At 39.9% G+C, this 27,935-nt stretch overlaps 1 protein-coding gene and 1 long non-coding RNA gene across 10 annotated transcripts; one reads left to right on the top strand and one right to left on the bottom strand.

Annotated features, from left to right (window-relative positions):
- Positions 1 to 439: 439 nt before the first annotated feature.
- Positions 440 to 27,901, top strand: HELLS (helicase, lymphoid specific). Of its 9 annotated transcripts, none has more exons than XM_015866563.1 (23): positions 440 to 780; positions 1,358 to 1,485; positions 2,488 to 2,603; positions 4,330 to 4,452; positions 9,306 to 9,365; positions 10,345 to 10,381; positions 10,490 to 10,554; positions 11,018 to 11,059; positions 11,453 to 11,677; positions 12,996 to 13,178; positions 13,471 to 13,614; positions 14,166 to 14,362; positions 18,897 to 18,993; positions 19,485 to 19,646; positions 20,125 to 20,267; positions 21,002 to 21,140; positions 22,361 to 22,444; positions 22,533 to 22,652; positions 23,392 to 23,508; positions 24,103 to 24,262; positions 26,063 to 26,159; positions 26,350 to 26,453; positions 27,244 to 27,901. In XM_015866563.1, the coding sequence occupies exons 3-23, from the start codon at positions 2,505 to 2,507 to the stop codon at positions 27,339 to 27,341; spliced, it is 2,496 nt and encodes an 831-aa protein (XP_015722049.1). In that variant the 5' UTR covers positions 440 to 780; positions 1,358 to 1,485; positions 2,488 to 2,504; the 3' UTR covers positions 27,342 to 27,901. The 9 variants fall into 9 exon arrangements, with proteins under 9 accessions (XP_015722049.1, XP_015722047.1, XP_015722041.1 ...); XM_015866561.1 differs by having other exon boundaries at positions 581 to 729; XM_015866555.1 differs by lacking the exons at positions 440 to 780; positions 1,358 to 1,485 and adding an exon at positions 2,142 to 2,352.
- Positions 13,523 to 18,099, bottom strand: LOC107315824. The gene is made up of 4 exons (XR_001556077.2): positions 17,970 to 18,099; positions 14,541 to 14,616; positions 13,939 to 14,074; positions 13,523 to 13,636 (listed from the first exon to the last, which is right to left on the bottom strand). It is a non-coding gene; the product is annotated as an uncharacterized LOC107315824 (long non-coding RNA).
- Positions 27,902 to 27,935: the final 34 nt, after the last annotated feature.

Below are 27,935 nucleotides of genomic sequence, written 5' to 3'. Positions count from 1 at the left end.
AAAAGACATTTCTGGAAAGAAGTTACATGTTACAAGCTGTTTGCTTGGACTGAACAGTGAAACTAAATATATGCCACAGAGATGCACCATCTTCTGGATCCTGCTGCACTTAGGGAAGATGCAACCAAGTCTGCCCATTTAACATCCTTTGCTGACTGAAGTGGCCCTGTTCCCAACCCTAAGAATCTATCCCATGAATATTTTACATAAGCATTTGTAAGAGAAACTGTTGATCACAGCCTGGACCTCTGATTAACCATCTGAGGCAAGCAATGAGTCAGCTGCAGGAGCACAGGTGAAGGTAATCCGGCTGTGGTCCTGGAAGGGGTGGAGCTCGACTCTACCTCTCCTAGATCCCATTTAAGGGCTGACCATCACTAAGGTAGCATCTCTTTCTGGAGATTGCTCTTGTGTGGAGTTTTTGTGGTGAACCTCAACATTGGTGAGCATCCATCTTGACTGAAGGCCTCAGCGTTGGTGAGTCTTTTCTTAGATACCCTCTGGCTATTCATTTACTTTGTAATACCAATTATATTTGTATTATTTCAACTATACAGTATTCCCTTACTCACCTTGTCAGGTCAGACCATTAAAATCTAATATTAAAACGTCAGTCTCAGAAGTGGTTGAAGGGGAGCGATGATCAGCAGCACTAACTATTTCCATGATGATAGCTGCATCTGGAGAGGAATGTTTATTGTCATCACCCCACTCGTGTGCTAAGCCAGGGTAAGTTCCCTCATCTGCAAGGCTGGACATGAATCTTCTGCATATTCCCTGGTAAGTGTCTGCCTCTGGGATGTTCAAAACAGGCCATGGTGTGTGTCCATCAGTCTCCAGGCTTAACTGACTGACCTTGTACCATTTTCCTGGGACAGATTTTTGAAATATATACTTTTCAAAGAGTCCTTCACTGCATAAAGTTCTGTGGTTATAGGATATCCAAATGTCACCAAAGAAAAGGCTGATAAACTACTAGTTTGTCATTTATTTCTGCTGACCAACAGGGAAAACAGTATTTCAGCTCTATGTAATGACCAGTTGAACACAGAAAAATCACACGTACAAAGGAAAATACTTTTCTAGAAGCTAAAAGCACTGTCCTGCTGCATCCCACAGCCAGGATTCTTGGGTTAGGGGTAACACAGATATGGCAGTGGTGGGAAGGATGGTAAGGGTTTGACAGGGTAATGCAATCTCTCCCTGCAAAAGGGAATGATCATGGCCCCACCATGGTGCTGCGCAGAGCAGGAAATGGATGAAACAAGGACAGGCCTTAATTTTTCTTTTTATTTGTATATATATATTTAAAGAAGCAGAGTTATTAACATATACTTTCCAATCAAAATCTTTGCAGTTTCATTTTCTTAAGTGCTTCTGAAGCTTAGTGACACCTTCACCTTTCCTTCCTGCCTGAAACTGGTGCTGACATCCGGGTCACCACAAAGTACTTTGGAAACTGCTTAGAATCTCACAGAGCTAAAGGTACCTTTAAAAAATAAGTTTTCTTTGCTTATTTGCTTTGATGTCTTGAGACTGAGTGAAAGCAAAAAAGAATTATAACCGCAAAGCCCAAACCAAGTGAGATTTACAAGGCAACCTGATATTGCTGCCTCAACAGACGTGTCATTAAGATACAAGGACATTGCGGTCAGGAGCTATAAGAGGAAAAACAAGTTATCCCTGCCAATGCATGTGCTTAAGGGAAGAGGTTACCAATGGGCAGCGGAGGAAAACTATTGGAAGGGGTCATTGGGACCAGCAAGAGAGACTCAGGACACAAGTGCAGAGGGGTGGAGAAGTATGTAAAGAACTTATTGGAAGCAATATGGTTGTACTCAGAAGTATAATGTAGCTAAGTATGCATATGTATACTTGTATAGCTTGTGTATGTATGTATATATGTGTATGTATATAGTATGTCTATGTAGCTGCAGTCTGAAAGCAAGGCAGCTCCAGCTTAAGAGCACCTGCCTTTTAATACTACATTGGTGTTAAAAAGTTATTCAAGGCTGCATTTTGTTACCACGGCGTCAATAAAATAACATCACCGGCTCTTAGTAACATTCTTCCCAGTATTGCTTTGCCATGAAGCACATTACAACATCCAGTTCCACAAACTAAGGCTGCACGGCTTGGAACAGCAGGACCTGGGAATGGGGCGGGGAAACACCTATCACCTACCAGGACCCAACCCAGCTTCAGCCCCACTCCGCCATAGGAGAGGAGGGCTGAGCCGTCTCGCGAGACAGACGCTTCCTCTCGCGAGACTCGAGCTAGCGCGCGGTTTTTGGTCTCGCGAGGCGGCGTCCCGCGCGGGAGCAGCTCGGCGTTGGGTGCGCGCGGAAGGCGGTAGGAGCCGGGCGGAGTGTGTCGCCATATGCCGGCACCGAACGGGGAGAGCGGCGGCGGTGAGAGGAGGGAGGAGGGGGGGACAGAGAGAAAGGAGCCGGGCACGGCGGGTAACAGCGTGTATGGTCGTTGCAGAACCGCCGGGAGCTGAGATGGGCGAGCAGGAGGTGGTGATCACGCCGGCCATGCTGGCTGAGGAGGAGCAGCTGGAGGCGGCGGGGCTGGAGAAGGAGCGGCAGATGATGGAGAAGGTGCGGGGATGAATGGGATGAATGGGGGCTTTGCCTTCGGAAACACGTCCTAAGGAGCTTCACATCCCGCATTGTGAACAACCATCCCTGTGTTTCGTTATCCCCTTGCTGTGTGTGTTTCAAATGCTGATATTAAGGGTGTTTGGACCAGAGAGATTGTCCCTGTTGTTTATCCCTGCGTCCTGGGACAGCTAATACTCTTCAGCTTCTGTTTTTTTTTGGGGGGGGTTTCATTGCCTGTCACTTCTTTGGACCCTGTTTCCAGCTGTATGTACACATTGCATCTAGTGTGTAGCCTGGTCGGTATAATGGGTACTAAAAGCAGCCCTGTAGCTTGAGGCTGAGTCCAAGGACAAAGCGATGCCTACCCTGGACAGATCAAAAGAACTCTTTTGATTTGGTGCTGTTTGTCGTCTTTGGGTTGTCTGTTTTTTTTTTCAAGGGAAAAAATGGGTTGAAGGAAGTAATTAGTGGGAGTAAACTATTCAACTCCAGCAAAATAAATAAGAGTGTTGGCAATTCAATGAACAAAGTAGCTTAGTTTCACTTATGTTATCTTTTGGCATTGACATCAAGGGTCGGTCCTCCTGGGCTCAGGTGCTTTGTCTGAAGGAGAGCAGAAGCGAATAAAAACTTTATGGAGAATCGCAGGAAAGCCATCTAAGCTCCAAATGACACGGAGAAATGGATCTTCCTGTCGTTAAAAGCACAGAGATAGCTGCTTAGTGATTTGAAGCATCGCTTTGGGAATGTTCAAGGCAGCATTTCTACCGGACAGCTTTTTTGTCTTGCAGTTTACCCCATCAGTCAGCTTATATCTGCAAATAGGCTACTTGTGAATCCATTTAGTTGCAGGAAATTCTCTTGTTTTTGTGTCCTAGTGTGCCCTTCCCCCAGTGTTCCTTCTGAAGGCTGTGGCATAGATAAGGATCTCCCGAGGCTCTGCTGCTTGCCTTCCCTCTGGTTTTTCTTGGAGATGCTAATTTAGACGTGTTTGACATCTCAATCTAACCAGCAGTTTTGGGTGAATGCTTTTTTTACTCTGGAGGAGGTCTTGACCTCGGTTTTAAAGATGTAATGCAGGCTTCTAATTGCTGTATGGAATCAATTCAACAGGTGCCACTTTCAGAAGAGAGTAGCAGTTTAAACACGTGAATTTTAAAAGCGAAGCAAAATAAGTTACTGTTTTCATACTGGAAATTCACTTGGCCACTGTAACGTAAGCATTAGCAGTTTAGGCATTTATGATTAGGCTGTTCAGATAGCTTGCTGATAATGGAGAGCTGTACCTTTGAGGATATGGTTTAGGAAACTGTTTGCTGAATTTTGCAAAGTTATTGTTTTTCTCCCAGGTCTTGTGAGCTGTGAATAAACTTAAATGACCTTTTTACTCTAAATCTGTAAGTTGGAAATTAGACACGTTTAAGCCCTTGAATGCTTTGTCCTGCTGCACTGGAAACAAATATACCCAGAGCTCTGTTTACATACACGAGTGAATGCAACCCTCAATTATATTAATCTCTGAGCACTTTGTAGAGAGAAAGGGAGATGTGGATTGACACACCCACAAACTGTGGATGTATAATGACTGAAAGAGAGTGCTTGTGTATGTATGAGACAAATGGAATCAATCTGTAAGAGAATCTTTCATTATCTTACAAGCATTACCTTGGAGGCGTGTATAAATACTTGGTGTATAAATACATGATGTCTCTGTATTGGCCAGGCTCGCAGTGCGTGGGACAGGGAGTCAAGTGAAATGCGCTACAAGAGGCTTCAACACCTGCTTGAGAAAAGCAACATTTATTCCAAGTTCCTGCTAACTAAAATGGAGCAGCAGCAACTGGAGGTAGGTGTATTCTTGTCTGCGACTGGGATTCTTTAAGACGAGCTGCCATCTGTTTGGTTTTCTTACCATCTAGTGTTTGGAATTAAGGTGAAAATACTGTTGGATTTGCAATAATTATGTATAAATGTACAGGAGGTACTGCCCAAGGATGAGGTGGTGCTTTATATTCTGAGTTTTGTGGGAATCAAATGTTGTTTCTGCATTTAGAACAAAATATGAATATATAAGTGAAGAAATTTGTAGTTATTANTAATGCAATCTCTCCCTGCAAAAGGGAATGATCATGGCCCCACCATGGTGCTGGGCAGAGCAGGAAATGGATGAAACAAGGACAGGCCTTAATTTTTACTTTTTATTTGTATATATATATTTAAATAAGCAGAGTTATTAACATATACTTTCCAACCAAAATCTTTGCAGTTTCATTTTCTTAAGTGCTTCTGAAGCTTAGTGACACCTTCACCTTTCCTTCCTGCCTGAAACTGGTGCTGACATCCGGGTCACCACGAAGTACTTTGGAAACTGCTTAGAATCTCACAGAGCTAAAGGTACCTTTAAAAAATAAGTTTTCTTTGCTTATTTGCTTTGATGTCTTGAGACTGAGTGAAAGCAAAAAAGAATTATAACCGCAAAGCCCAAACCAAGTGAGATTTACAAGGCAACCTGATATTGCTGCCTCAACAGACGTGTCATTAAGATACAAGGACATTGCGGTCAGGAGCTATAAGAGGAAAAACGAGTTATCCCTGCCAATGCATGTGCTTAAGGGAAGAGGTTACCAATGGGCAGCGGAGGAAAACTATTGGAAGGGGTCATTGGGACCAGCAAGAGAGACTCAGGACACAAGTGCAGAGGGGTGGAGAAGTATGTAAAGAACTTATTGGAAGCAATATGGTTGTACTCAGAAGTATAATGTAGCTAAGTATGCATATGTATACTTGTATAGCTTGTGTATGTATGTATATATGTGTATGTATATAGTATGTGTATGTAGCTGCAGTCTGAAAGCAAGGCAGCTCCAGCTTAGGAGCACCTGCCTTTTAATGCTACATTGGTGTTAAAAAGATATTCATGGCTGCATTTTGTTACCACGGCGTCAATAAAATAACATCACCGGCTCTTAGTAACATTCTTCCCACAATTGCTTTGCCATGAAGCACATTACAACATCCAGTTCCACAAACTAAGGCTGCACGGCTTGGAACAGCAGGACCTGGGAATGGGGCGGGGAAACACCTATCACCTGCCAGGACCCAACCCAGCCTCAGCCCCACTCCGCCATAGGAGAGGAGGGCTGAGCCGTCTCGCGAGACAGACGCTTCCTCTCGCGAGACTCGAGCTAGCGCGCGGTTTTTGGTCTCGCGAGGCGGCGTCCCGCGCGGGAGCAGCTCGGCGTTGGGTGCGCGCGGAAGGCGGTAGGAGCCGGGCGGAGTGTGTCGCCATATGCCGGCACCGAACGGGGAGAGCGGCGGCGGTGAGAGGAGGGAGGAGGGGGGGACAGAGAGAAAGGAGCCGGGCACGGCGGGTAACAGCGTGTATGGTCGTTGCAGAACCGCCGGGAGCTGAGATGGGCGAGCAGGAGGTGGTGATCACGCCGGCCATGCTGGCTGAGGAGGAGCAGCTGGAGGCGGCGGGGCTGGAGAAGGAGCGGCAGATGATGGAGAAGGTGCGGGGATGAATGGGATGAATGGGGGCTTTGCCTTCGGAAACACGTCCTAAGGAGCTTCACATCCCGCATTGTGAACAACCATCCCTGTGTTTCGTTATCCCCTTGCTGTGTGTGTTTCAAATGCTGATATTAAGGGTGTTTGGACCAGAGAGATTGTCCCTGTTGTTTATCCCTGCGTCCTGGGACAGCTAATACTCTTCAGCTTCTGTTTTTTTTTGGGGGGGGTTTCATTGCCTGTCACTTCTTTGGACCCTGTTTCCAGGTGTATGTACACACTTGCATCTAGTGTGTAGCCTGGTCGGTATAATGGGTACTAAAAGCAGCCCTGTAGCTTGAGGCTGAGTCCAAGGACAAAGCGATGCCTACCCTGGACAGATCAAAAGAACTCTTTTGATTTGGTGCTGTTTGTCGTCTTTGGGTTGTCTGTTTTTTTTTTCAAGGGAAAAAATGGGTTGAAGGAAGTAATTAGTGGGAGTAAACTATTCAACTCCAGCAAAATAAATAAGAGCGTTGGCAATTCAATGAACAAAGTAGCTTAGTTTCACTTATGTTATCTTTTGGCATTGACATCAAGGGTCGGTCCTCCTGGGCTCAGGTGCTTTGTCTGAAGGAGAGCAGAAGCGAATAAAAACTTTATGGAGAATCGCAGGAAAGCCATCTAAGCTCCAAATGACACTGAGAAATGGATCTTCCTGTCGTTAAAAGCACAGAGATAGCTGCTTAGTGATTTGAAGCATCGCTTTGGGAATGTTCAAGGCAGCATTTCTACCGGACAGCTTTTTTGTCTTGTAATTTACCCCATCAGTCAGCTTATATCTGCAAATAGGCTACTTGTGAATCCATTTAGTTGCAGGAAATTCCCTTGTTTTTGTGTCCTAGTGTGCCCTTCCCCCAGTGTTCCTTCTGAAGGCTGTGGCATAGATAAGGATCTCCCGAGGCTCTGCTGCTTGCCTTCCCTCTGGTTTTTCTTCGAGATGCTAATTTAGACGTGTTTGACATCTCAATCTAACCAGCAGTTTTGGGTGAATGCTTTTTTTTACTCTGGAGGAGGTCTTGACCTCGGTTTTAAAGATGTAATGCAGGCTTCTAATTGCTGTATGGAATCAATTCAACAGGTGCCACTTTCAGAAGAGAGTAGCAGTTTAAACACGTGAATTTTAAAAGCGAAGCAAAATAAGTTACTGTTTTCATACTGGAAATTCACTTGGCCATTGTAACGTAAGCATTAGCAGTTTAGGCATTTATGATTAGGCTGTTCAGATAGCTTGCTGATAATGGAGAGCTGTACCTTTGAGGATATGGTTTAGGAAACTGTTTGCTGAATTTTGCAAAGTTATTGTTTTTCTCCCAGGTCTTGTGAGCTGTGAATAAACTTAAATGACCTTTTTACTCTAAATCTGTAAGTTGGAAATTAGACACGTTTAAGCCCTTGAATGCTTTGTCCTGCTGCACTGGAAACAAATATACCCAGAGCTCTGTTTACATACACGAGTGAATGCAACCCTCAATTATATTAATCTCTGAGCACTTTGTAGAGAGAAAGGGAGATGTGGATTGACACACCCACAAACTGTGGATGTATAATGACTGAAAGAGAGTGCTTGTGTATGTATGAGACAAATGGAATCAATCTGTAAGAGAATCTTTCATTATCTTACAAGCATTACCTTGGAGGCGTGTATAAATACTTGGTGTATAAATACATGATGTCTCTGTATTGGCCAGGCTCGCAGTGCGTGGGACAGGGAGTCAAGTGAAATGCGCTACAAGAGGCTTCAACACCTGCTTGAGAAAAGCAACATTTATTCCAAGTTCCTGCTAACTAAAATGGAGCAGCAGCAACTGGAGGTAGGTGTATTCTTGTCTGCGACTGGGATTCTTTAAGACGAGCTGCCATCTGTTTGGTTTTCTTACCATCTAGTGTTTGGAATTAAGGTGAAAATACTGTTGGATTTGCAATAATTATGTATAAATGTACAGGAGGTACTGCCCAAGGATGAGGTGGTGCTTTATATTCTGAGTTTGTCCTTGAAATATAGAGATAAATCAAACTGGAAAGTGGTGAGATATGATCACAACATAAAGGGTAGCACTGTTGTTTTTAAAATTCTCCTGATGGATAGGAGGAGGGAATCAGTACTTCAAATAAGAAACAAAGTTTGAAGGAAGCTAGAAAACCTGGAAGGAGGATTAACAGAAGAATAGAAGGAATTGACAGATAGAAATTGTGCAGCCTATTTGTGTTTTTTACTGATGGTTGAGGATGAGGCTTGTTTTCAGGATGCTACTGGAATACAAATGTATAAATTACAGTGACCTGCTGAGGCCAAGCTGTCTCAAACTTCCATAAATCGATTTGATATTTTTGTTGTCTTAATCTATGGGCTAAGTTCACATCTGGCTTTGTCTGAGTTTTATTAACTGTCCCTGTATGTACAGACTTGTGAGAGTTTGAGCTTTAGAGGAAGGAGGAATCTCAGGAGAAGATGCAGGTTAATGACTTGCTCAGAAAAGTGGCACTGGCAAGTGCTTAAAGCTCCTTTCTAAAATAATCCTCTAGCTTCTCCTGTCAGCTTGAATTCATGGTTACTGCATTAATAGAGTGTCTTTTTAATATTAAGTCTTTCATTACTTCATCTTATAATTAGCAAGGTTCTATATATATCTTTTTCCCCCAGGGTTCTTTTGCTTTCAGCAAGTAAAAATAGTAGATAACATTTAAAAAAAAAATCTTAGATTCATCAAGATATGAAAATAATTCTTCCTTAAAGGCACTATAGGATACTTGCATTGCTTTCTGTTCTACAATGAACACAAGTGGTAACATGTGAAAGTTGAAGAGCTGTGTACATCAAATACTTAACATAGTAAATGTGATCTCTTGAAGGAGATTGCAATTGGGAACGTCTTTCTTTGGAGTCTGTCTAAATTACTGTATTTGAAAGTGTTTAGAGCAGTGACTGACACATAATTCAGAGCAGTTGCACTTTCTCACCTAAGTTTTATTTCATGATTATTTTTTTTTTAAACAATGTCACTGTCAGAATAGAAGCTTGCGTTGAGACTGCAAAAACAAGTTATAGAATACCCAGAAATCTGGATTACCAATGTAATTTGCATCTGTTATTTCTGTAATGGATAGTTCTTTGTAGGTGTTATTTAAGAATTATCTTTGTCTTTTTAGGAACAGAAAAGGAAAGAGAAGTTAGAAAAGAAGAGGGAGATGATGTTAAAATCTGCCAAGGTAAGATCAGCCAGCTGTTTTATGTAACTTTTCTCTAATTAAAGTCTGTTAAACTGCCATATCAATTTGGATCTTTTAGTCAAGGTAAAGAAGTTAGACTTGCCCAGTATTTAATTTGAAGATACATCTATTTATAAAAACTTCTAAAGATATAAGATTTAGTCAATGATTTTGCTGGGGCCTGTCCTGTTCAGTATCTTTATTGATGATCTAGATGAGGGCATTCTCAATAAGTTTGCAGATGACACCAAAATGACAGAAATAGTCCATCTGCTTGGTAGAAAGAAGGCCCTACAGAGGGACCTGGACAGGCTGGATTGCTGGGCTGAGGTCCATGGATCATCCTCTTCTCCTGCATTACTAGTGATAGGATCAGAGGGAATGGGCCTAAAGTTGTATCAGGGGAGATTCAGGTTGGACACTGGGAAATTATAATTCTCTGAGAGGGTGGTCAGGCACTGGAATGGGCTGCCCACAGACAGAATCACTATCTCTGGAGTTGTTAAAGAAACATTTTGATGTTGTACTGAGGGACATGGTTTAGTGGAAAGTTTTGATGACAAGTGGACAGTTGGACTGCATGATCTTAAAGATTTTACCAACCTTTGTGATTCCATGATTCTAATATAGCGTGGTATTTAGCTGTGATAAAACTGTTTAAACTGCACTTAAAAAAAATCACATAGTATAGACTGTCTTACTAAGGAGACTTTGACTAATTTTTATTAAAGGGAGTGGAATAGATTTGTCTTGAATTCTGGTATTTTGTTAAAGAGTGATTACTTAACTTGGTCAACCGAGAGCCTAAGTGCTGGCATATGAAAGCAAAGATGAAAAAGTCTGGTGCTTACCTGCTTTTGCTGTTTCTTAAAATAGTAATCGTGTTTCAAAAAGCTTTCAAAAATAACGGCTTGAGTCTGATGCCATATTCTTTTGTGTTGAGATAGATTATGAAACTCTTCCTGTGTTTATTTTCTAGGGTCAAAATCCAGCTGATGGGAAAGAAGATAAATCAGGTAACTGGTAAAAGTTTAAAAAAAAAAAGTCTTTGTTTTGTCAGTACCAGTGTTTTTTAGTTCCTTCAAAATTTACTGTGTTGTATAAACTCAAATCTTATGTTACAGCTACAAAGAAGAAGAGAGGGAGAGATGACGGAACATACAACATTTCAGAAATTATGTCCAAAGAGGTAGGCCGTATCTGTCAATGGATTTGTTTGAACTCCTGTAGCATAATTTTAAGTGATGTGATGATCACTGACATCTGTGTTTTGTAGCAATGCATCCTTATTCATTGCCATCAGAGGCTGACTAACAGCCAACAGTAGTCTGTAAGATATTTATTCTAGCAAATACCTTCTTAACAAGCAGACCTATAGAATCAAAATACTTATCTTAAAGTCTTTGGAGAGGTAGATGAGAAGAGAATACATCTTCCAGTTGAATTTCCAGTCCTCTTGTAATTGAAATTTGCTGACGGGTGGCCTTGTTTAGAGTCAATGATGGATTAATTATTATGTATGGAAATTTATTTAAAGTATGTCCAGATTCTTGAATTAAAAGATCTTTTGGAATACAAATTGTTGTAGCCTTTCAGATTTAGAAGTACTTAAGTATAAGGTTTAAGTATAAGGTTTTTTGTTTTTTTCCCAGGAAATCTTATCTGTGGCTAAAAAAAGTAAAGTGGAAAATCAGGTAAGTTGGCAAACATTACTACAATTTAAACATTTAGAGCCTGAAAGGAGGGAGGGCGGGCTTTTAAAACTTTTCCTGTAGGTAAATCTTTGCTCGCTGTTTAAGTCCTGTGCTGTCTCTTCTCCAAAGTAGTAAAGAGTACTGCCTATAAGGTATTGAGATTTTGCATGGATACATCTGCTTTTATGGTGACATCAACCCTTAAAATAGATTCTACAGTTCAGTTGACAGTTACTAAAAACAAACCTTTGTGTCAGGGGCTGTTTTGCTTCAGTACACTGTAACAGACTAGCACAGACTTACCACAGTTGTAGCATCTGGTAGAAATACATCTTAGCTGGGCTTTATTAATGCATTCTACTTGTCACTTATTCCTTGAACATTCTTCTATAGGATGAAAGCTCTGCTGACAACCTGTGTCCAGAAGACCTGCAGAAAAATGGGGACTCAAATAGTGTCATTAAGGATAGATTGTGTCAAGCTGTACGACACAGTGCCAAGCAATTCCTTGATCCAGTGCGGAAATTTAACGGACAACCAGTGCCTTTTCAGCAGCCAAAGATTTTTACTGGAGGTGTCATGAGGTGGTACCAAGTGGAAGGCATGGAGTGGCTAAGGGTATGGAGCAGCCGTTTACAAAAATGCGTTTGTTGCCAACTGGGAACTGAAACAGAGAAAGAGAAATGAAAAATCTGAGTATAGTTGATACAGGAAAGATGAGGAAGGAAAGTTCCTTGTTGTTTCTTTTTGTTTGTTTGTTTTTAATTATATGGGAATCTGATGTTATTAACAGTTGTTAATTCTGTAGATATGAATTTAAAGTCTGGGGAGGATATTTGGGTTTGTAAAGATTTCACGAGGCTTTAATTTTTCTTCTCCATCTATTTTCTTTTTCAACTCAACTGTTTTTTCAGCCTCTCCTTTGAAGTGCTTTATGAAAGTCTATTCATACTTAACTTGAGGGGAGACCTTGCTGGTTTTCCTCTGTCAAGGACATGAGTAGCCCGTAGGTCTTTAGACTCAACCACCTCGCAGGCCTGACACAAGTGACAGTTTTCAATTCTCTCTGCAATTTGAACACTTAACTAGCAGTATTAACATGATGGTTTAAAAATGTTTTGTCTTCAATATTTGAAATCAAATGCAGGAGAAACATGCAATAATAATAATAAAAAAAAAGCCCATGCATTTATTTTTTTTCCTCCCAGTTTTTCCTTGGAAGCCAAATGAGGACAACTTTGCTTTTTTATTATCAGATCAAATTAGAACTAACTTTCTGCTTCTGATTTAATATTTCTCCTGGGTTTTCTTTAATTCTTCCAACAAGCACATGTATCCTGTTCTAATAGGCTTTGACTCATCTCACGCATGATTACCACTAGACTATCTTGTCTGGAGGAATAAACAGCTCCCATTTTGTTCAATTCCCTCACTTATGACTTTCTTCATGAATAATAGATTGAGCAGCTAAAGGACACTTCTGTGTCTTCCTTTCTATTCTCTTGTGAGAGATAGCTCTTTCAGTTTTCAAAATAGGCTGTGTTTGCACTTCTGCAAAAACAGCTGGCTGCATTGCTCAAGTATTCTACTACACTGAAAGCGTTCCTGTAGGAGCTACTTGAAAAGATAAGACTTCTTTGTTGTGGGATTGTTTGGTTGTTTGGATTTTTTTGCCTCCTAGTCAGGCATTTAATAGACTTAACTAGTCTAAATACCTAGTCTAATACTTAGTACAAATACCTATTAAATACCTACTCAGGTATTTAATAGACTTTATATATTTACAGGATGCTTGTATTTATTCTTACCATGGAGAAATTTTACTTATCTGATGTGGTTAGTAGAGAATTTCAGCTGGTGCTACATTCCTACAAATGTCTATTGTTCCTAAGACTTGATGGTTATTGTGTGCTAATGTCTGTCTTTGTGTGTGCAGATGCTTTGGGAAAATGGTATCAATGGCATTTTAGCTGATGAGATGGGGCTGGGGAAGACAATCCAGTGTATTGCAACAATAGCACTCATGGTGGAGCGAGGAGTCCCTGGACCCTTCTTAGTGTGTGGCCCTTTGTCTACTCTTCCAAATTGGATGTCTGAATTCAAGAGATTTACTCCAGAGGTAAAAACATGAAAGTTTTTCTTCCATTTTAAAAAATTATTGTTATTATTTTTAACTTGGGTCTAAAAGAGCAAATTTCTGAATCCTCATTGTAATTTTTAGTAGTGAAACTTCATATAGATCATAATTTAATTATGGCAGTTTACATAGTTACTACAAACTATGCTGTGGCTTGCTATGTATTTACAGCCACCTTATAAGCAAGTTAATTATCTCAACAACTATCTCTGTTTGGGCTTACTTCTTTAAATAAGCTTAATTTACCTGATGTTGAAGTCTTTTATTTCTTCAGATTCCTCTAATGCTGTATCATGGAGCTCAGCAGGAACGTCGTAAACTGGTTCGTAAAATTCACGGGCGACAAGGATCACTGAAAATCCATCCTGTGGTCATTACTTCCTTTGAAATTGCAATGCGGGACAGAAATGCCTTGCAGGTACTTATTTTCTCACAAAAATCTGATGATAGGTGGAATGTTTCATCAGTAATGCTTTTGAGTATACGTTCATCAGGACAAAAAAAACCCTGCATGCTGCCTGTTTAGCGTCCTACAGTAGCAGCTATGTTGGCATTCATCTGTTTCGTTGGTGACTATGGATATTTTTTATGCTTAAGTAGTAATTCAGAGAGAATGCTACCTAAAACATGAAGTACACAGATAATTACAGCATTTACAGCTGCAGTTTGTATATTGCAGCTTCCTTTTATTACCTTTGTGTAGATGATGGAGAGTAGAGACTTGGAGAAAAGTTGTACTTACTGTGGAAATATTGTGATTTTAACATTGGAGCAGTTGTTTTGGCAATGAGAACTCTTTACAATTTCACTGTAATCACCAGAATTTCCTATGTGTAGTCACTGTGAAGCATTAATTGCTTGGATTCTGCTGTTCAAGTCTGGAAAAATGGGAAATAACACCAAATGTTCATTGGCACATTCTGATGGAGTAAGCTAAGATTTACTGAAATGTTCGTTCTTCTTTTGCAGAGCTACTTCTGGAAGTATCTGATAGTAGATGAAGGTCACAGGATTAAAAATATGAACTGTCGTCTTATCAGAGAACTGAAACGGTTTAATGCAGACAACAAACTGCTGTTGACTGGTACCCCCTTGCAAAACAACTTGGCAGAGCTTTGGTCATTGCTTAACTTCCTGCTGCCAGATGTTTTCGATGATTTGAAAAGGTAGGTTGAGTTTGGTAGTAAAAATGTGTTCCCTTTGTTTTGTTTAGGCACTACTCTGACTCTTTAATAATTAACTTGTGTATAGTTGTAATTATACAAATAATTGTAATTATACAAATGTATAGTTGTAATAACAAAGTGAATGGATAGCCAGAGGATATATGAGGAAGAGACTCACCAATGCTGTAGCCTTCAGACAAGATGGATGCTTGCCAATGGTGAGACTTGCCACAAGAACTCCACACAGGGGCAATCTGCAGAAAGAGATGCTACCTTAGTGGTGGTCAGCCCTTAAATGGGATCTATGATCTTAAATAGTCAGGCTCCGCTCCCTGACTTCACCCGTGCTCCCACAGCTGACCTGTCACTTGCCTCAGATGGTTAATCAGAGGTTCAGGCTGTGATTAATAGTTTCCCCATACACTCCACCAGCATGAACCAATCTCATTACAGAGATCCAACGTGATGCTTATACAATTTCCCATCGCAATATACATTGACATAATTCAAGCGATGGTTGATGGAAGTTCACTAGCAATATGGGCTGTTGTTTCAGGCAATGATCTCGGTCTCATCTTCAAGCAAGCATCACAATCTCGACATTCCTGGGCCATGTCAGATAGTTGTATGGGTAGCCCCCATGCTTTAGCAGTTGCCCACATTATCTTTTGTCTAGTATGCTGTTGGTTTCTGGTGTAACCAACAGGCAGTGTTCTCAGATGGTGAACTTTCAATCCATTGAATTCAGGCCAGTGTGTTGGCTTCATCATTTCCCGGTGACTGTAGGGGTTGGTGACCAGAGACATGGTAGACACGTACAGTCCTGTGTTTAACTGCATTCCATATGTCTAACCACATGTCTTTACCCCAGATTGGTCGGGCATAGATAGTCCATTCCTGGGTGGCCCACTGTGCGATCCAAAGAGTGAGCCCCTGGTACACAGTCCAGCTATCTGTACAGATGTTCAGGATACCATCACCGGGTTCCTTGGCTATAACCATCCACACAGCTCACAGTTCTGCCCATTGGCTGCTCTGACCATCCCCCTCATCAAACCAGATTGTCTCAGTAGAGGGATGATAAGCTATTGCTCTCCATTTGCTTGGGTTGCCCTTGTTGGATCCATCTATGTACCATGCATCTTCAGGAATAGGATATCTTCCTTCCTGAACGGGACTCTTCTCTGGTGGAGCAACCATCGGTTCTTTTGATGTATCACTGTGATACGTCACTGGGCCTAGGATCTTCTGTAGTTCTTCTTTAAGTGGAGATGAAGACAGACTGCTTCTCTGGCTTAGATAGGCGACCCATCGTGCCACCGTTTGTGCTTGGGCCACCCCCGTCTTAGGAAGGTGAGTCAAATCTCTCACCCACCCCTGGATTGGTAATGAAGTCTTAACTATGACCTCTGCTGTTTGCGTTATCGGCTCTACTGCTTGTAATGCCGAATAGGCAGCCAATAACTGTTTCTCAATCATGCTATATCGTTCTTCTGCTCCGTGCCAAACCTGAGACCAGAATCCAATGGGGGTTCGAACAGAACTCTGGCGTTGCCACAGGCCCCAGCCAAAACCATCTTGAGTAACATGAACATCTAGTTCAGCTGGGAGGGTCGGATCAAATATACCCAACGCCTGAGCTTGTTTAACTGCCAGTTTTGCCTGTTGGAAAGCATCCTGTTCTATCTTTCCCCAATTCCATGATTGACCCTTCTTTGTAAGCTTGTAGCACAGCTGTGCTAAATGAGGTATAAAGGAGCGCCAATACCCCAATATACCCAAACATTCTTGCAATTGTTTTGATGTTGTAGGGACTGGAAACGCCTGGACCTTATCTATTACAGCACTGGGTAGTACTTTGGTTTTCCCAGACCAAACTACCCCCAGGAATTTCACAGATAGGCCTGGACTTTGCACCTTCTGTGGATTTATAGCCCACCCTCTTTTCTGCAGGTAAGCTATCAACAAATCTGCTGCTTGTCTCACCGCCTCTAACGAATCGGATGTTAACAGGAGGTCATCAATATAATGATATAAATTGACATTATTTGGCTTTTCCCACTTAGCCAGATCACGTGCCACTAAATTATGACAATAGGTGGGAGAATGCACGTACCCTTGTGGCAGGACCTGAAAGGTCCACTGCCTGCCTCCCCATGTGAATGCAAACTGATCTTGCAATTCTTCAGCAATCAGAATACTGAAGAATGCATTTGCCAAATCTAGGACACAATGGTATGTTTTAATTTCTCTACTTAATGTGTCCATTAGGGAGGCAATATTGGGTACAGCTGCATGAATAGGCGGTGTGACCTTGTTCAGTTCTCTATAATCCACTGTCGTTCTCCATGTTCCATCCGACTTCCACACTGGCCATATGGGGGAATTATATGGGCTATGTGCAGATCTTATAATACCCACTTTTTCCAATTCCTGCACTGTTCTTGATATTTCCTCTTGCCCACCCGGGAGTCTATATTGCTTTACATTAGTAATCCAGCATGGTTTTGGCAGACAAATAGGCTCATGTTTCACATGAGCTCAGTATTGTTTGCACCATACACCTCTGTCAGAGCCTGAACTCTTCCCAGTCGTGTGGAAGGCCAAACCACATAGGATATCTATGCCCAGAATATACTCTGGAATTGGGGCAATGGATACCTTGTACTCCCGTGGTGGAAGACGCCCGACCCCCAGTTTTACCCAGGTTTGGGTGACCGGAATGGTTTGTCCCCCAAAACCTCCAATCATCACTCTATTACCTTTAAATTTAGTTGGGTCTCCATATATTATAGATGTCTCTGCCCCGGTATCAACTAGGGCCATAACCTTCTGTATATTCTTTCGGGACCAGTATATCGTCAGTTCCACATAGGGCCTCCGGTCCCGTCTGGTCCCGTGACATCGAAGTGTGTTTCAGCAGGGGGCCATTGATCAGGGGGCACCCCTGCCGGTCTATCTTGGACTTTTTTTTTTTTTTGTGTTATAATAGGACAGAGTTGTAACAGATCCATCCTAAGAGGTTCTTCTAAGTCTGCCTTAGTAATTTCATTCTTAACCAGATCTATTGTTTCAGGTACCTGGTTATCATCTATCAAAACATTATGGATCTGAGGGATTGGGGAATGTAATAAAGGTCTTTTCCCATTAATATACTGAGCTCTTGTTCCAGTTTTCCAATACAATCTTTTAATAATTGATTTTCACGCTCTAATGCATTTGATCTAATTTCTGCCTGATTTAAAGCAGTTAATAGTGGCCATGCCACTGTAGAAGCAGCTAATCATCTTTCCTTTGTAATCAAGAAATCATTATTTAAACCTTCAAAATATTCTGTCAGGCAGAAGGGGAAAATTTTCCTGCAACATGCAGTGGACCCCAATTTGATAGTAGTGCGAACCCATAAATCCTGGGATCTGCCCTGGGATCATTTTCTCTAAGGGAGTAATGTTCTCCCCCTTGACCCATTTGTACAAATTCCATAAGAAGGACATTATGGTCATGAATCTTGCCTTGCTCACCAAATGTATAGCTAAAATAATACAAATGTATAATTGTAATAACAAAGTGAATGGATAGCCAGAGGATATATAAGGAAGAGACTCACCAATGCTGATGCTCACAGTCAAGATGGATGCTCACCAATGTTGAGGCTCACCACAAAAACTCCACTAAGGAGCAATCTCTATCAAGAGAGTTAGTGGTCAGCCCTTAAATGGGATCTAGGAGTGGTGGAGTCAGGCTCAACCCCTTCTACGAGCACAGCTGGATTACCTTCACCTGTGCTGTCGCAGCTGACCCGTCACTTGTCTCAGATGGTTAATCAGAGGTTCAGGCTGTGATTAATAGTTTCCTATACAACTTTTTATCAGCATTTGATGAGCTCTTTGATGCTGTGGTATAACTTGATATAACTCTTGGATGGTAGAGACTTTGAAATGCATATTGCCTTCACATGTGTAGTTAGGGAAGGGAAGGGAAGGGAAGGGAAGGGAAGGGAAGGGAAGGAAGGGAAGGGAAGGGAAGGGAAGGGAAGGAGTAATTGTTGGTTCCCATTGATAGTAAGAAACTCAATTCTGAACTAAAACGTGAGCACTGGGGAGGCAGGGAGATGGCTGTCTGATCATAAGGTTTTGGTACTGCTTCAGATTGTATGAGCTGGTGGAGATACCTGTGTGAGGCAGGCAGACATCACGCATGTGGGACACTGGTGTTTTTCTGGAGCAGCATGGGGTGGTCAGGATCATTGTCAAAACAGTCTTGAATTTGACTGAACTTGGAAAATACTGTAGGCTATGTTGAGAATAACAACACAGTGAATATTCTTAGGCAAATATTCATATTAATCAGTTTTAAAAACTTAAGCATCCAAACTGATGGGCATGTTTCAGAAACATACATGTTCATCCTCTGTATGTGATAGATACTAGTGCCTTCTTGGTCTTGAATCATCAGATAGGAAAAACAGCAAAGTTACACAGTGAAGAAGAGTAATAGCTACAAAGACAGTTATTCTTTTTTCTTGTTTTTATAGCTTTGAATCGTGGTTTGATATCACCAGTGTTACAGAAACAGCTGAAGATATTATTGCTAAAGAAAAGGAGCAAAACATCTTGCATATGCTGCATCAGGTTTTCACTTTTATTCTTCATATATGAATATATATATATATATGATATATTTCAGATGTTTGTCAAAATTGTAAGCTGATGGTGGGAGGATATAGTTGTTGATGACAACTCTACCTATTGCAATTTAAGGTTTATGGCTATCCTGGAAAAAATTTACTTAAGAAATAAAGAAAATGAGCTATTTCATAGTAAGATTACTTTCATTAATTGAGAATTATTTGCAAGGCCTGTAATGTAGTTACTGCTGTACCATTCTTAAAGACCTCACAGTTTTTAAGAAGTCTATAGGTGTGGATTTTTTTGGACATGTATGACCAGTGTGTGTGTGTAGAAGTTTTGGAGTAGCTGTCACTATTAAAAAATGAAACTCTACAGATTAAGTCTCTTTCTTTAAATTGTGAAAATAACATTTTATTAGTAGATGTTTGTTTGGTTTTTTTAACCAGCCCTGCTGAGAGCTCTGATAGTAGCACAACCTTTTTACATTTCAGATTCTGACGCCTTTTCTACTGAGAAGACTGAAATCCGATGTTGCTCTTGAGGTTCCTCCTAAACGAGAAGTTGTGGTATATGCACCCCTAGCAAAGAAGCAAGAAACATTTTATACTGCCATTGTGAATCGCACCATTCAGAATCTGCTTGGAAATAATGAGGTATCTTATTGATTTGGGTATTAGGAATGTGCTTACCTGTTTATATAGTTGGTAAGCAAAACCACATTGACATTGTTTCACTACTAGTGTAACTAAAAAGCTTTTCTTGCCTTTTTTGAGTCTGATTCTTTTGTTACTATTAATGTGAATGGCCTCAGAACTGCTAATGAGTGTTAGTATGTTCTTCATTACTTGTAGTTTAGCAGGAAAAAGAAAGACAACAGTTTTCCTTGAACTTACATTTTCTGCTGTCAAGTCAGTGAAGTATAAATGAAGCTTTTAAAAACTCAACAATCTCTCAAAGCCTACAATTTAAATTTGGGTCTCTCTTTGTACTTTGTAAAATTTACAGCCCTGAATCTTAAGGGCATATTGATGGGGCTGAGACCTCTTTTCAGCAATGAGAATTTTTGGATGAACATAGTTTAAAATTTGATAGCCTGTCTGCTGTTGATGATGATGATGTTATTTCCTGCAGAAAGAAGTAGTTGAATTGAGTCCAACAGGCCGACCAAAACGCCGTAGTCGAAAACTGGTTGATTATTGTGAAGTACACAATGGTTCTCCGGATGACTTGGAAAAGCTGATCAACAGAACGCAGGAGGAAGTAGTAAAAGAGAGGTATCTGCCATAAAATAATATATTTTTATTACACTGAGTATCTCCCTCTTAATATGCCTCCACAGCTTTGCTTATATGTTTTGTTTCCTAGATTTTACAAGCTTTGCAAGGTTACAGTGAACCTTTTGACCAGTGTTCCGTTCTGTTTGTAGCTTTCATTGGCTACACATCATAGAATAGTCTGGGTGTGCTAATTACAATTAACTCCTGTGTTTGTGCAGAGTTTCTCAGGAATACTTGGAGCAAAGTTCAGGCTTAGACTGGAATAAAGGGGGAAATGGTTTACTTGTTTGATTTTCCAAAAATAAATAGGTTTAAGCTGAGACCTGGAACTCAAATGGTTCTTACTTTTCTTACTGTTATGGTGAGATATATTGTCATGAAATCTTACTAGTGATTATGATGAGAATCAAGGGCCATTGTTCCTATACCCTTTTCTGCTGGATGACTTGCATAAGTTGTTTTCCCATTTCTGATTCCTGGTTACCACCCTTTAATATTTTAAACCAGTAATGATGAAACTCGTGCCTTCAGTGCCAAGTGTGCTAAAAGGCATTATCAGACAAAGCGTCTTTATTAACTATGAGGGATCTAATTCAAGAAATTTAGAGGAAGTTTTGATGCAACATGTGAACCCACTGCTAGATACTCTTTTTTGTTTGTTTGTTTGTTTGTTTTGCAACACCTATAACACAATGACATTTTGTGTACTAATAAGATGACATGTTTTCAAGGCCAGTGGTAGAAGTGAGCATGCCCATGGATTCAGAAGTGAACCTCAAACTACAGAATATTATGATGTTACTGAGGAAATGTTGTAATCACCCCTATCTTATAGAATACCCACTGGACCCTGCTACACAGCAATTCAAGGTATGTATTTTAAAAAGATTATGAAAAAGATTATGCTTCTAGATTCTAGGCATCTAGAAGCAATGGATTATGAACAGCCAGCAGTGAAGAATAACCTTTTTGATGTATTTACATATTTCTCCCTGCTGAATTTCAGCAGTGTGAGTGAATAGTCATTTGTAGAGTAACTCACTTTCTGTCCCCTTTTAGTTTCCTGTAGTTTTTATTCTGTGTGATGGAGGTGTTTGTCTTCTGAAAGCCAGGTTACTGAACTGAAATGATACTGCCTTCCATTTAGTTGCACTGTTTTAGGATCTCCTTAAACTCTCCTTGAAAAGGCTTATTTTCAGAACTAAAAATGCTTATGCTGATGAAGTATTCATGATGTAAACTGTACACATTACAAAAGGTGTGGTGGTAGTTTTTAAGAGTGAGGTGTTCTAGGACTGACAATTACAACTGGATTGTCTGTTTAGGATGCTGTAAGCTATCTGCCTCTCAAGAGGGAGAAAATGAAAAGGTAAACTATCAGATGGCCTCTGTTTAGTCTAGACAAAGCAATTGATAATACAGGAGAGTATTAAGTAATTTGAGCTGAAAGAATCTCGATGAACCTGAAGTTGCTTGCATGCTCTCAGTGTAGGTTTGTGTCCATGTGTGGTCATGTTTCCTGCTTAGTGTGTGATAACAGATTTGGCTGCACTATGGGGGGAAAAAAGTGTCAGAAGTTTCAAAGCAAAGGCAATGTCATGAAAGCAGACAACCTAATGCTAACCTTTAAGAAGTAAATGGAATAAAAAAATGCCAGTGGCTTTATGCTTGCTTGCAGGACAGAACCTGCAACTTGTTCAGCTAGTGCTTCCTTGTGTCCAGCAGGTGGAAGCCTTATGTATTGATTACAATGATAGAATCTGGGAAAGAAACAGCAGTGTTTTTCCAGGTGAAAAGTATAAAAACTGAAGTTTTCTCCTTCTAGAAATGGGATGGAAGGCAATTCATTTTTCCCAAAATGATTTGGGTGTATGAAATACTGGGGTTTGATTTAATTTGATCATGATTTATGTTATTCAACTTTGCCAAAATTAGTGTTGCTTCCAGTGTTACAATTTATACTTAAAAAGATGTGCAACCTTGTTTCAGTTAAAAACTTCCAATCAATCAGCTTTGTTGGTGTTTCTGTGTGATGAAAATCTTGATGTCCTTTCTTCTAATACACAACCACCTCTTCTGCATTTGTTAAGGTTGATGAAGATCTAGTGAAGAACTCGGGCAAATTTCTTCTCTTGGACCGTATGCTTCCAGAATTGAAAAAGAGAGGACATAAGGTAAAACCTAGTTTTTATTTTTTTATTTTTTACATAGTTGTCTCCTCGTGACCAAAAATGTTTCTAAGGAATCTTCCTCATTATGTAGGTCTTGATGTTCTCACAAATGACTAGAATGCTTGACGTTTTGATGGATTACTGCTATTTGAGAGGCTTTAAGTTTAGCCGACTGGATGGGTCTATGTCATACTCAGACAGAGAAGAAAATGTAAGTATCTGTACATGCCTCTTAAATTTGTTACTGAATTCTGCCTGTTATTGTGGTGTTTGAATAAGACTTGAACCAGCATTTAGTCTTTAATGGGCAAAAGGCGTCTAACATTCTTGCTGCTTCTTAAGCAAGTAGAAACTTCTTCCTCTCTAGTGAAAACTGCCAGAAGGTTATGTATAGTTCCACTAAGAATGAATAATCTCTGGGAATAAGCAGGTAAATTAGCATTTAGTAACATGTATCCAGCAAAGGATGCCTTTAAAGGAAGAAATCAGTGCTCTCTTTTGAGTCACTTGGAGGTCACTTTCTGCATTCTGCAAAGTGATTGAAAAGCTAAGAGGAATCACAGTGTAGAAGGAAACCTGACTGTAGGTGGGTTCTTCAGTTGAACAGGCAAACATCTTGGCTTGATTAGGTTTTTCCCATAGATTCTTTAGATGCATGAACAGCAATAATTGAGGGTGACATAGCACTGAAATAAACTGCCCAGGGGGTTGTGCAGTCTCATTCTCTGATAGCTCACTTAATAAAATCAACCAGTAAGAAAATACTTGCATACTTCTTGGCCTTGTGCTGCCCTGGATGTGGTTTCTATAAAAGCTTTTTTTGGTCTCTGACACTGTTACACTCCTTGTTCATATTTTAACCTTCCAGACATTCGTTGATCTTAAAGTATAACATAGGGTATGTTGTGTTTGATCCACCTGCTGTTTTTAATAGCTGAATTCTCTTCCAGATGCGTCAATTTAATAATGACCCTGAAGTATTCCTGTTCTTAGTGAGTACGAGAGCTGGAGGACTGGGCATTAACTTAACTGCAGCAGATACAGTTATCATATACGACAGCGACTGGGTATGTCGACAGAATGTGTCATAGAATGCTTTCTTTACTGAAGCTTTTGGTAAACGTTTACTATGCTTTTATGGTTTAGACCACTTCTGTTACTTTAATGAAGTTTTTTTACATAATGACAACATAATCTGTCTATGCTAACATGTTATATATTAAATATACAGCCTAATATGAAAATGTCTTAGCTTATTGAGCACAGCATTAGAACTAGTTTGCAAACCAGCATGTTTGTCCCTGGATGATATCAAAAGTAGGAATTTTTTTTTTAGGTTTTTTTTGCTGCTTTTGTAGATGCACATGTATTTTAATTTATTGTTTGCTTGAATGTAGCAACAAACTCAACTGAACTTTGGATATAGAATGTTCTTCTGTTGGAAAGGGGCATGGCATAGATCAGAGGCAGTCGATAACTGGGTTGCTCTGGCTGCAAAGCTACAATTACAGGACTTGATAAGGACAAGTTTAAGAACAAGCAGATGTAGAGTTGTGTTAATATGACTCTCAGAGCTCACTGGTTGGAAAATGCTGCCTGGGGAAGCATTTATTTAAAAAAAAAAAGTTAATGCATCTAATTTTGCTTCCTTGTCTACCCAGAATCCCCAGTCAGACTTGCAGGCCCAAGACAGATGTCACAGAATTGGCCAGACAAAACCAGTGGTTGTTTATCGCCTTGTGACAGCAAATACAATTGACCAGAAGATTGTGGAGAGAGCTGCTGCCAAAAGGAAGCTAGAGAAGCTGATTATCCACAAAAGTTAGTATCTTTCTCTTCTGCCTTCATGTGATCATGTGTTTCTTAAACCTCAACAGATCTCTGCTGTGTTTTGAGACTCAATGGTATTTTTTCTTGAGTGTGAGTAGCTTTATCCTTCCAGTAAGTGGCCATATAGTATCATTCTCTAGAATGTTCTTAGATGCTTTGTAGATAACAAGCGAAGGGGAAGCACTTCTGCTTCTGCTGCTTCTGATGTTTCTGTCTTACAGCTCATGGGTAAGGAAAAAATAGGGGATATGGGACAGTGAGCCTGCCTGGAATTACTAGAAGCAAAGACAGATCAGGGAGTACAAGTCTGGGGCTTATTTGCAGCTTGTTGGCAAGATGGTTGTTTGTTCAACCAAAATGTTTTGGACTTCCAAGATAGAAAATATCTAGGCTGTTGATAAATGACAAGTATGTGTTGACTGTTGTATTAAATCAAATTAAATGATCCAGACTTTAAATGGAAAAGTAGGCAAAATTATCATATTGCTTTGAATAGCTTTTCTAAGCAATTTAGCTTATAATAGTGTTCTTCATTTGAAGCAGTATGCCCACCTTTCCTTGTGTGAAGCTTGTCAGTAGGTTTTGCAGCTGTGCTAGCAAACGTGCCTGAATAGGAAACCTTCAGTTAAAACTGGTAAAATGAGCAGAGTCTATAGAAATGTGAAAATTCCTGCTGAACTTCATTGAAATTCCAAATCTTAAAGCTGTAAAATGATGGTAGCTGCTGTCTGTATCTGTTACACTGAATTTAAGAGTAATCTGTTATAATGACAATAGAATAAGAAGTCCTTTTTTTGGAGAAATTCACCAGTGCTGAATGGAACAGAAATCCTTGGTTTCTTTTTAAAATTTTTTAATTGCCGTTTGCAGAACAGCAGTGATTCTTGTGGTATCCTCATCCAGCTGTTGGTGCTCAAAAGTCTTTAGAAAATGCTTGAGATAAATCTGCTTTTGGAGTAAATTTCTGGTTTTTAGGAACTATAGGAATCTTTCAGTAGCTTTTTGTGTGTGCTGTATTTGGATGCTAACTCAGCATAGCATTTTCAAAGCTCGTTTGAAAATATATATATATAATTCTTGCAACTTCTGACAATAATTGGCCATATATTAAACTGTTGAATTTAAGAACTTCTCATAGCATATTAAGGACAAAAAAACATTGAACAGAACATGCTTCTGAGCAAGTGAGCTGAATGTTTTCTTGCAGTGTACAGACTGAATTTGGCTTCATCCATGCTTAGATTTATCTCTTAGCTTTTTTATCTCTTCAGCCCCTGTCTGGTGTATGATTTTGTTGTCTGTATCCCTGTAACTGAGGGATTTTCTACAATAAAACCACATCTCTTTCATATATTTCCTGTCTTGAAGTGGTTAATGCTGCTTACTTTGTTTCAACCAGCTTACATTACAAAGGGAACAAACTACAGCATCCACCATCTAACTTTATTTGCAATCTTTTTACTGTAAGTAGAACTAACGGCTTTTCTGCTCTGTGTGTGCGTTTGTGCATGTTGAATTGGTGTTTCAATCAGTCCTTCTGCATACTGTAGGTAGAAGTTGGAAGGCCTGCATGTAAACTTGGCATGCACCATTAGTTTTGGTTTTTTTTTTTACTGATTACCCTATTAGTTTAAGGTGTGTTTCATGTGAGGGCTGAAACAACTGAGCATAATTAGCTTTGAGCAAGAGATTTATTCCATCTGTGAATCCACCATCACTGTAACAGTGCAAAGAATTTGTTGTTTCTGTCTTTACTTAAAAGTCTATGCTTAAAATTTTTCCTTTCTACAGATCAGTTTAAAGGTGGCAAATCTGGTTTAGCACAATCAAAGAGCTGCCTGGACCCTCAGGAATTAGTAGAATTACTAAAATCCAGAGACTATGAGAGGTATGCAGAATTTTACTTTTTTTTTTTTTAACCATAATTTTATAAGTAGCAGCTTGAGAGCAGCTGTCAATAGCTCTCTTATGAAGGGTTATGTTGATCTTAAGAGTGAAAAGAATCTCCTAGGGATTCTGCTATGTTGAGCACTGAGTTCTGTGCTACTTTTGCTTTTACATGCTTTTTTTGTTTGTAGTAAGAAAGATGGTTTCTTCTTCAACAGAGAGGTGAAAGGATCTAAAGAAAAAGTAATCAGCGATAAAGATCTTGAGTTACTTTTGGATAGAAGCGACCTTATTGGTAAGTCAAAATTTTCATCTCTCATCTATGTTGGACAGTAAATTCCTGTTCTTTGGTGTTTTTTTTTAAATGAATTTTCTATGTAGATAACTGTTGTAGCTTCAGTTTCCCTATGACCGTGTTGTATATGTGAAGATGTGCTTTTAGCCTTTTGCTGACATTACCAGTAACAGCTGCTGTAGATGATTTAAACAGAAGCATCTGAGAACTTCATCCATGCATAGTGTGCCCTGAGCATAGTGTGAAGGAAAACCAGATGCTCTGCAAAGCAACCTTTCCTGCAGGTTGCTGTAATTGGTCAAAATGTAAATGATCCTCAGAAAAGAATTCTTTTAGCAAGGCAGTTGGAGAATCATAATTCAAAACTTTACAATTGTGTTGCTCTTCCAGTGAATACCTGTGATTGTAAGTGTTAGGAAAGCCTAAACCATTGCATTTTAGAAAAGAATGTGGCTTCTCACAGGAACTTCACTAAATAGTTTCTTTCATTCTGTTTTGTTCTGTGGGAGAACTATTTGAAGCACTACTTGAGAAGGATTTTGAAACTGCTCGTTTCCTGCTGCATTTAGACATAAGCAGCAGAGTTTTTTCTTAAGGCACACAACTGAAAAATATTTTCAGGCTCAAAGTGTAGTTTATGAAGTAGCCAAATGATGTCCATAAGCTTGTTTTCCAAATCCAGATGAATGAAGAGTGCATTGAACTTTTCACTCTGTATTACTGCACTTGTAAAGAAAGGTTGCAGACAGTTCACCTATCACTGTTGTGGGTTTTTTTCTGTTTATTCTAGATCAAATGAAAACTTCTGAAACAATTAAAAAGGAAAAAATGGGTGTCTTCAAGGTCCTAGAAGAATCATCAGGTTCCAATGCAGAATGTGTCTTCTAAATGTGCAGATGGCCTGAAATCTTACAGAACAAACGTGTGACAGCTGTAAGAGACCCGATTTCAGTCATTATACATACAGATCCTTCATGCTAACTCCTTATGGCCATTTTTCCAATCCCTCCATTCTTTCAGTGAATTTTAATGTGTTCTAAGATGTAACATTTGATAGGTTTGTGTTTGTAGCTTTTTTAGCCTGTGATAAAGAATTAAGAAGATCAGCATTTCACATTTTCATCTAGCTTCTGTGTTCAGTGGTAAAAACTGGCCAAGATGTGTAAAATCTTCCTGTGGAAGTCCTAAAACACTTTTTTATATAGTGTTGAATATGATTTTATTGGGAAGGGAAAGAACAGGTTGCAAAGAACCGTGTAGCTTCTGGTTTCTGTTGTTTTTTTTTATAATTTCTGCAAATTATTTTGATAAATAAAGATTTGGTTTGTCTTAAGGGTTTTTGGGGCAGAGGTTTTTAAAGAAGCGCAGCTTGCACAATGTCCATTATTCTTTCTGTACTCATGTAACCCTTTAGCCAATTTCACATATATAAAAGAAATCCCAAACTGAAACCTTTCCTGGTCTCTAGTGACTGGCTTGGCA

The sequence above is a fragment of the Coturnix japonica genome, chromosome 6 (assembly GCF_001577835.2).
Source record: "Coturnix japonica isolate 7356 chromosome 6, Coturnix japonica 2.1, whole genome shotgun sequence".
NCBI classification, from domain to species: Eukaryota; Metazoa; Chordata; class Aves; order Galliformes; family Phasianidae; genus Coturnix; species Coturnix japonica.
Note: the sequence above shows the minus strand (reverse complement) of the source record. Positions and strands in the feature narration are given on the sequence as shown.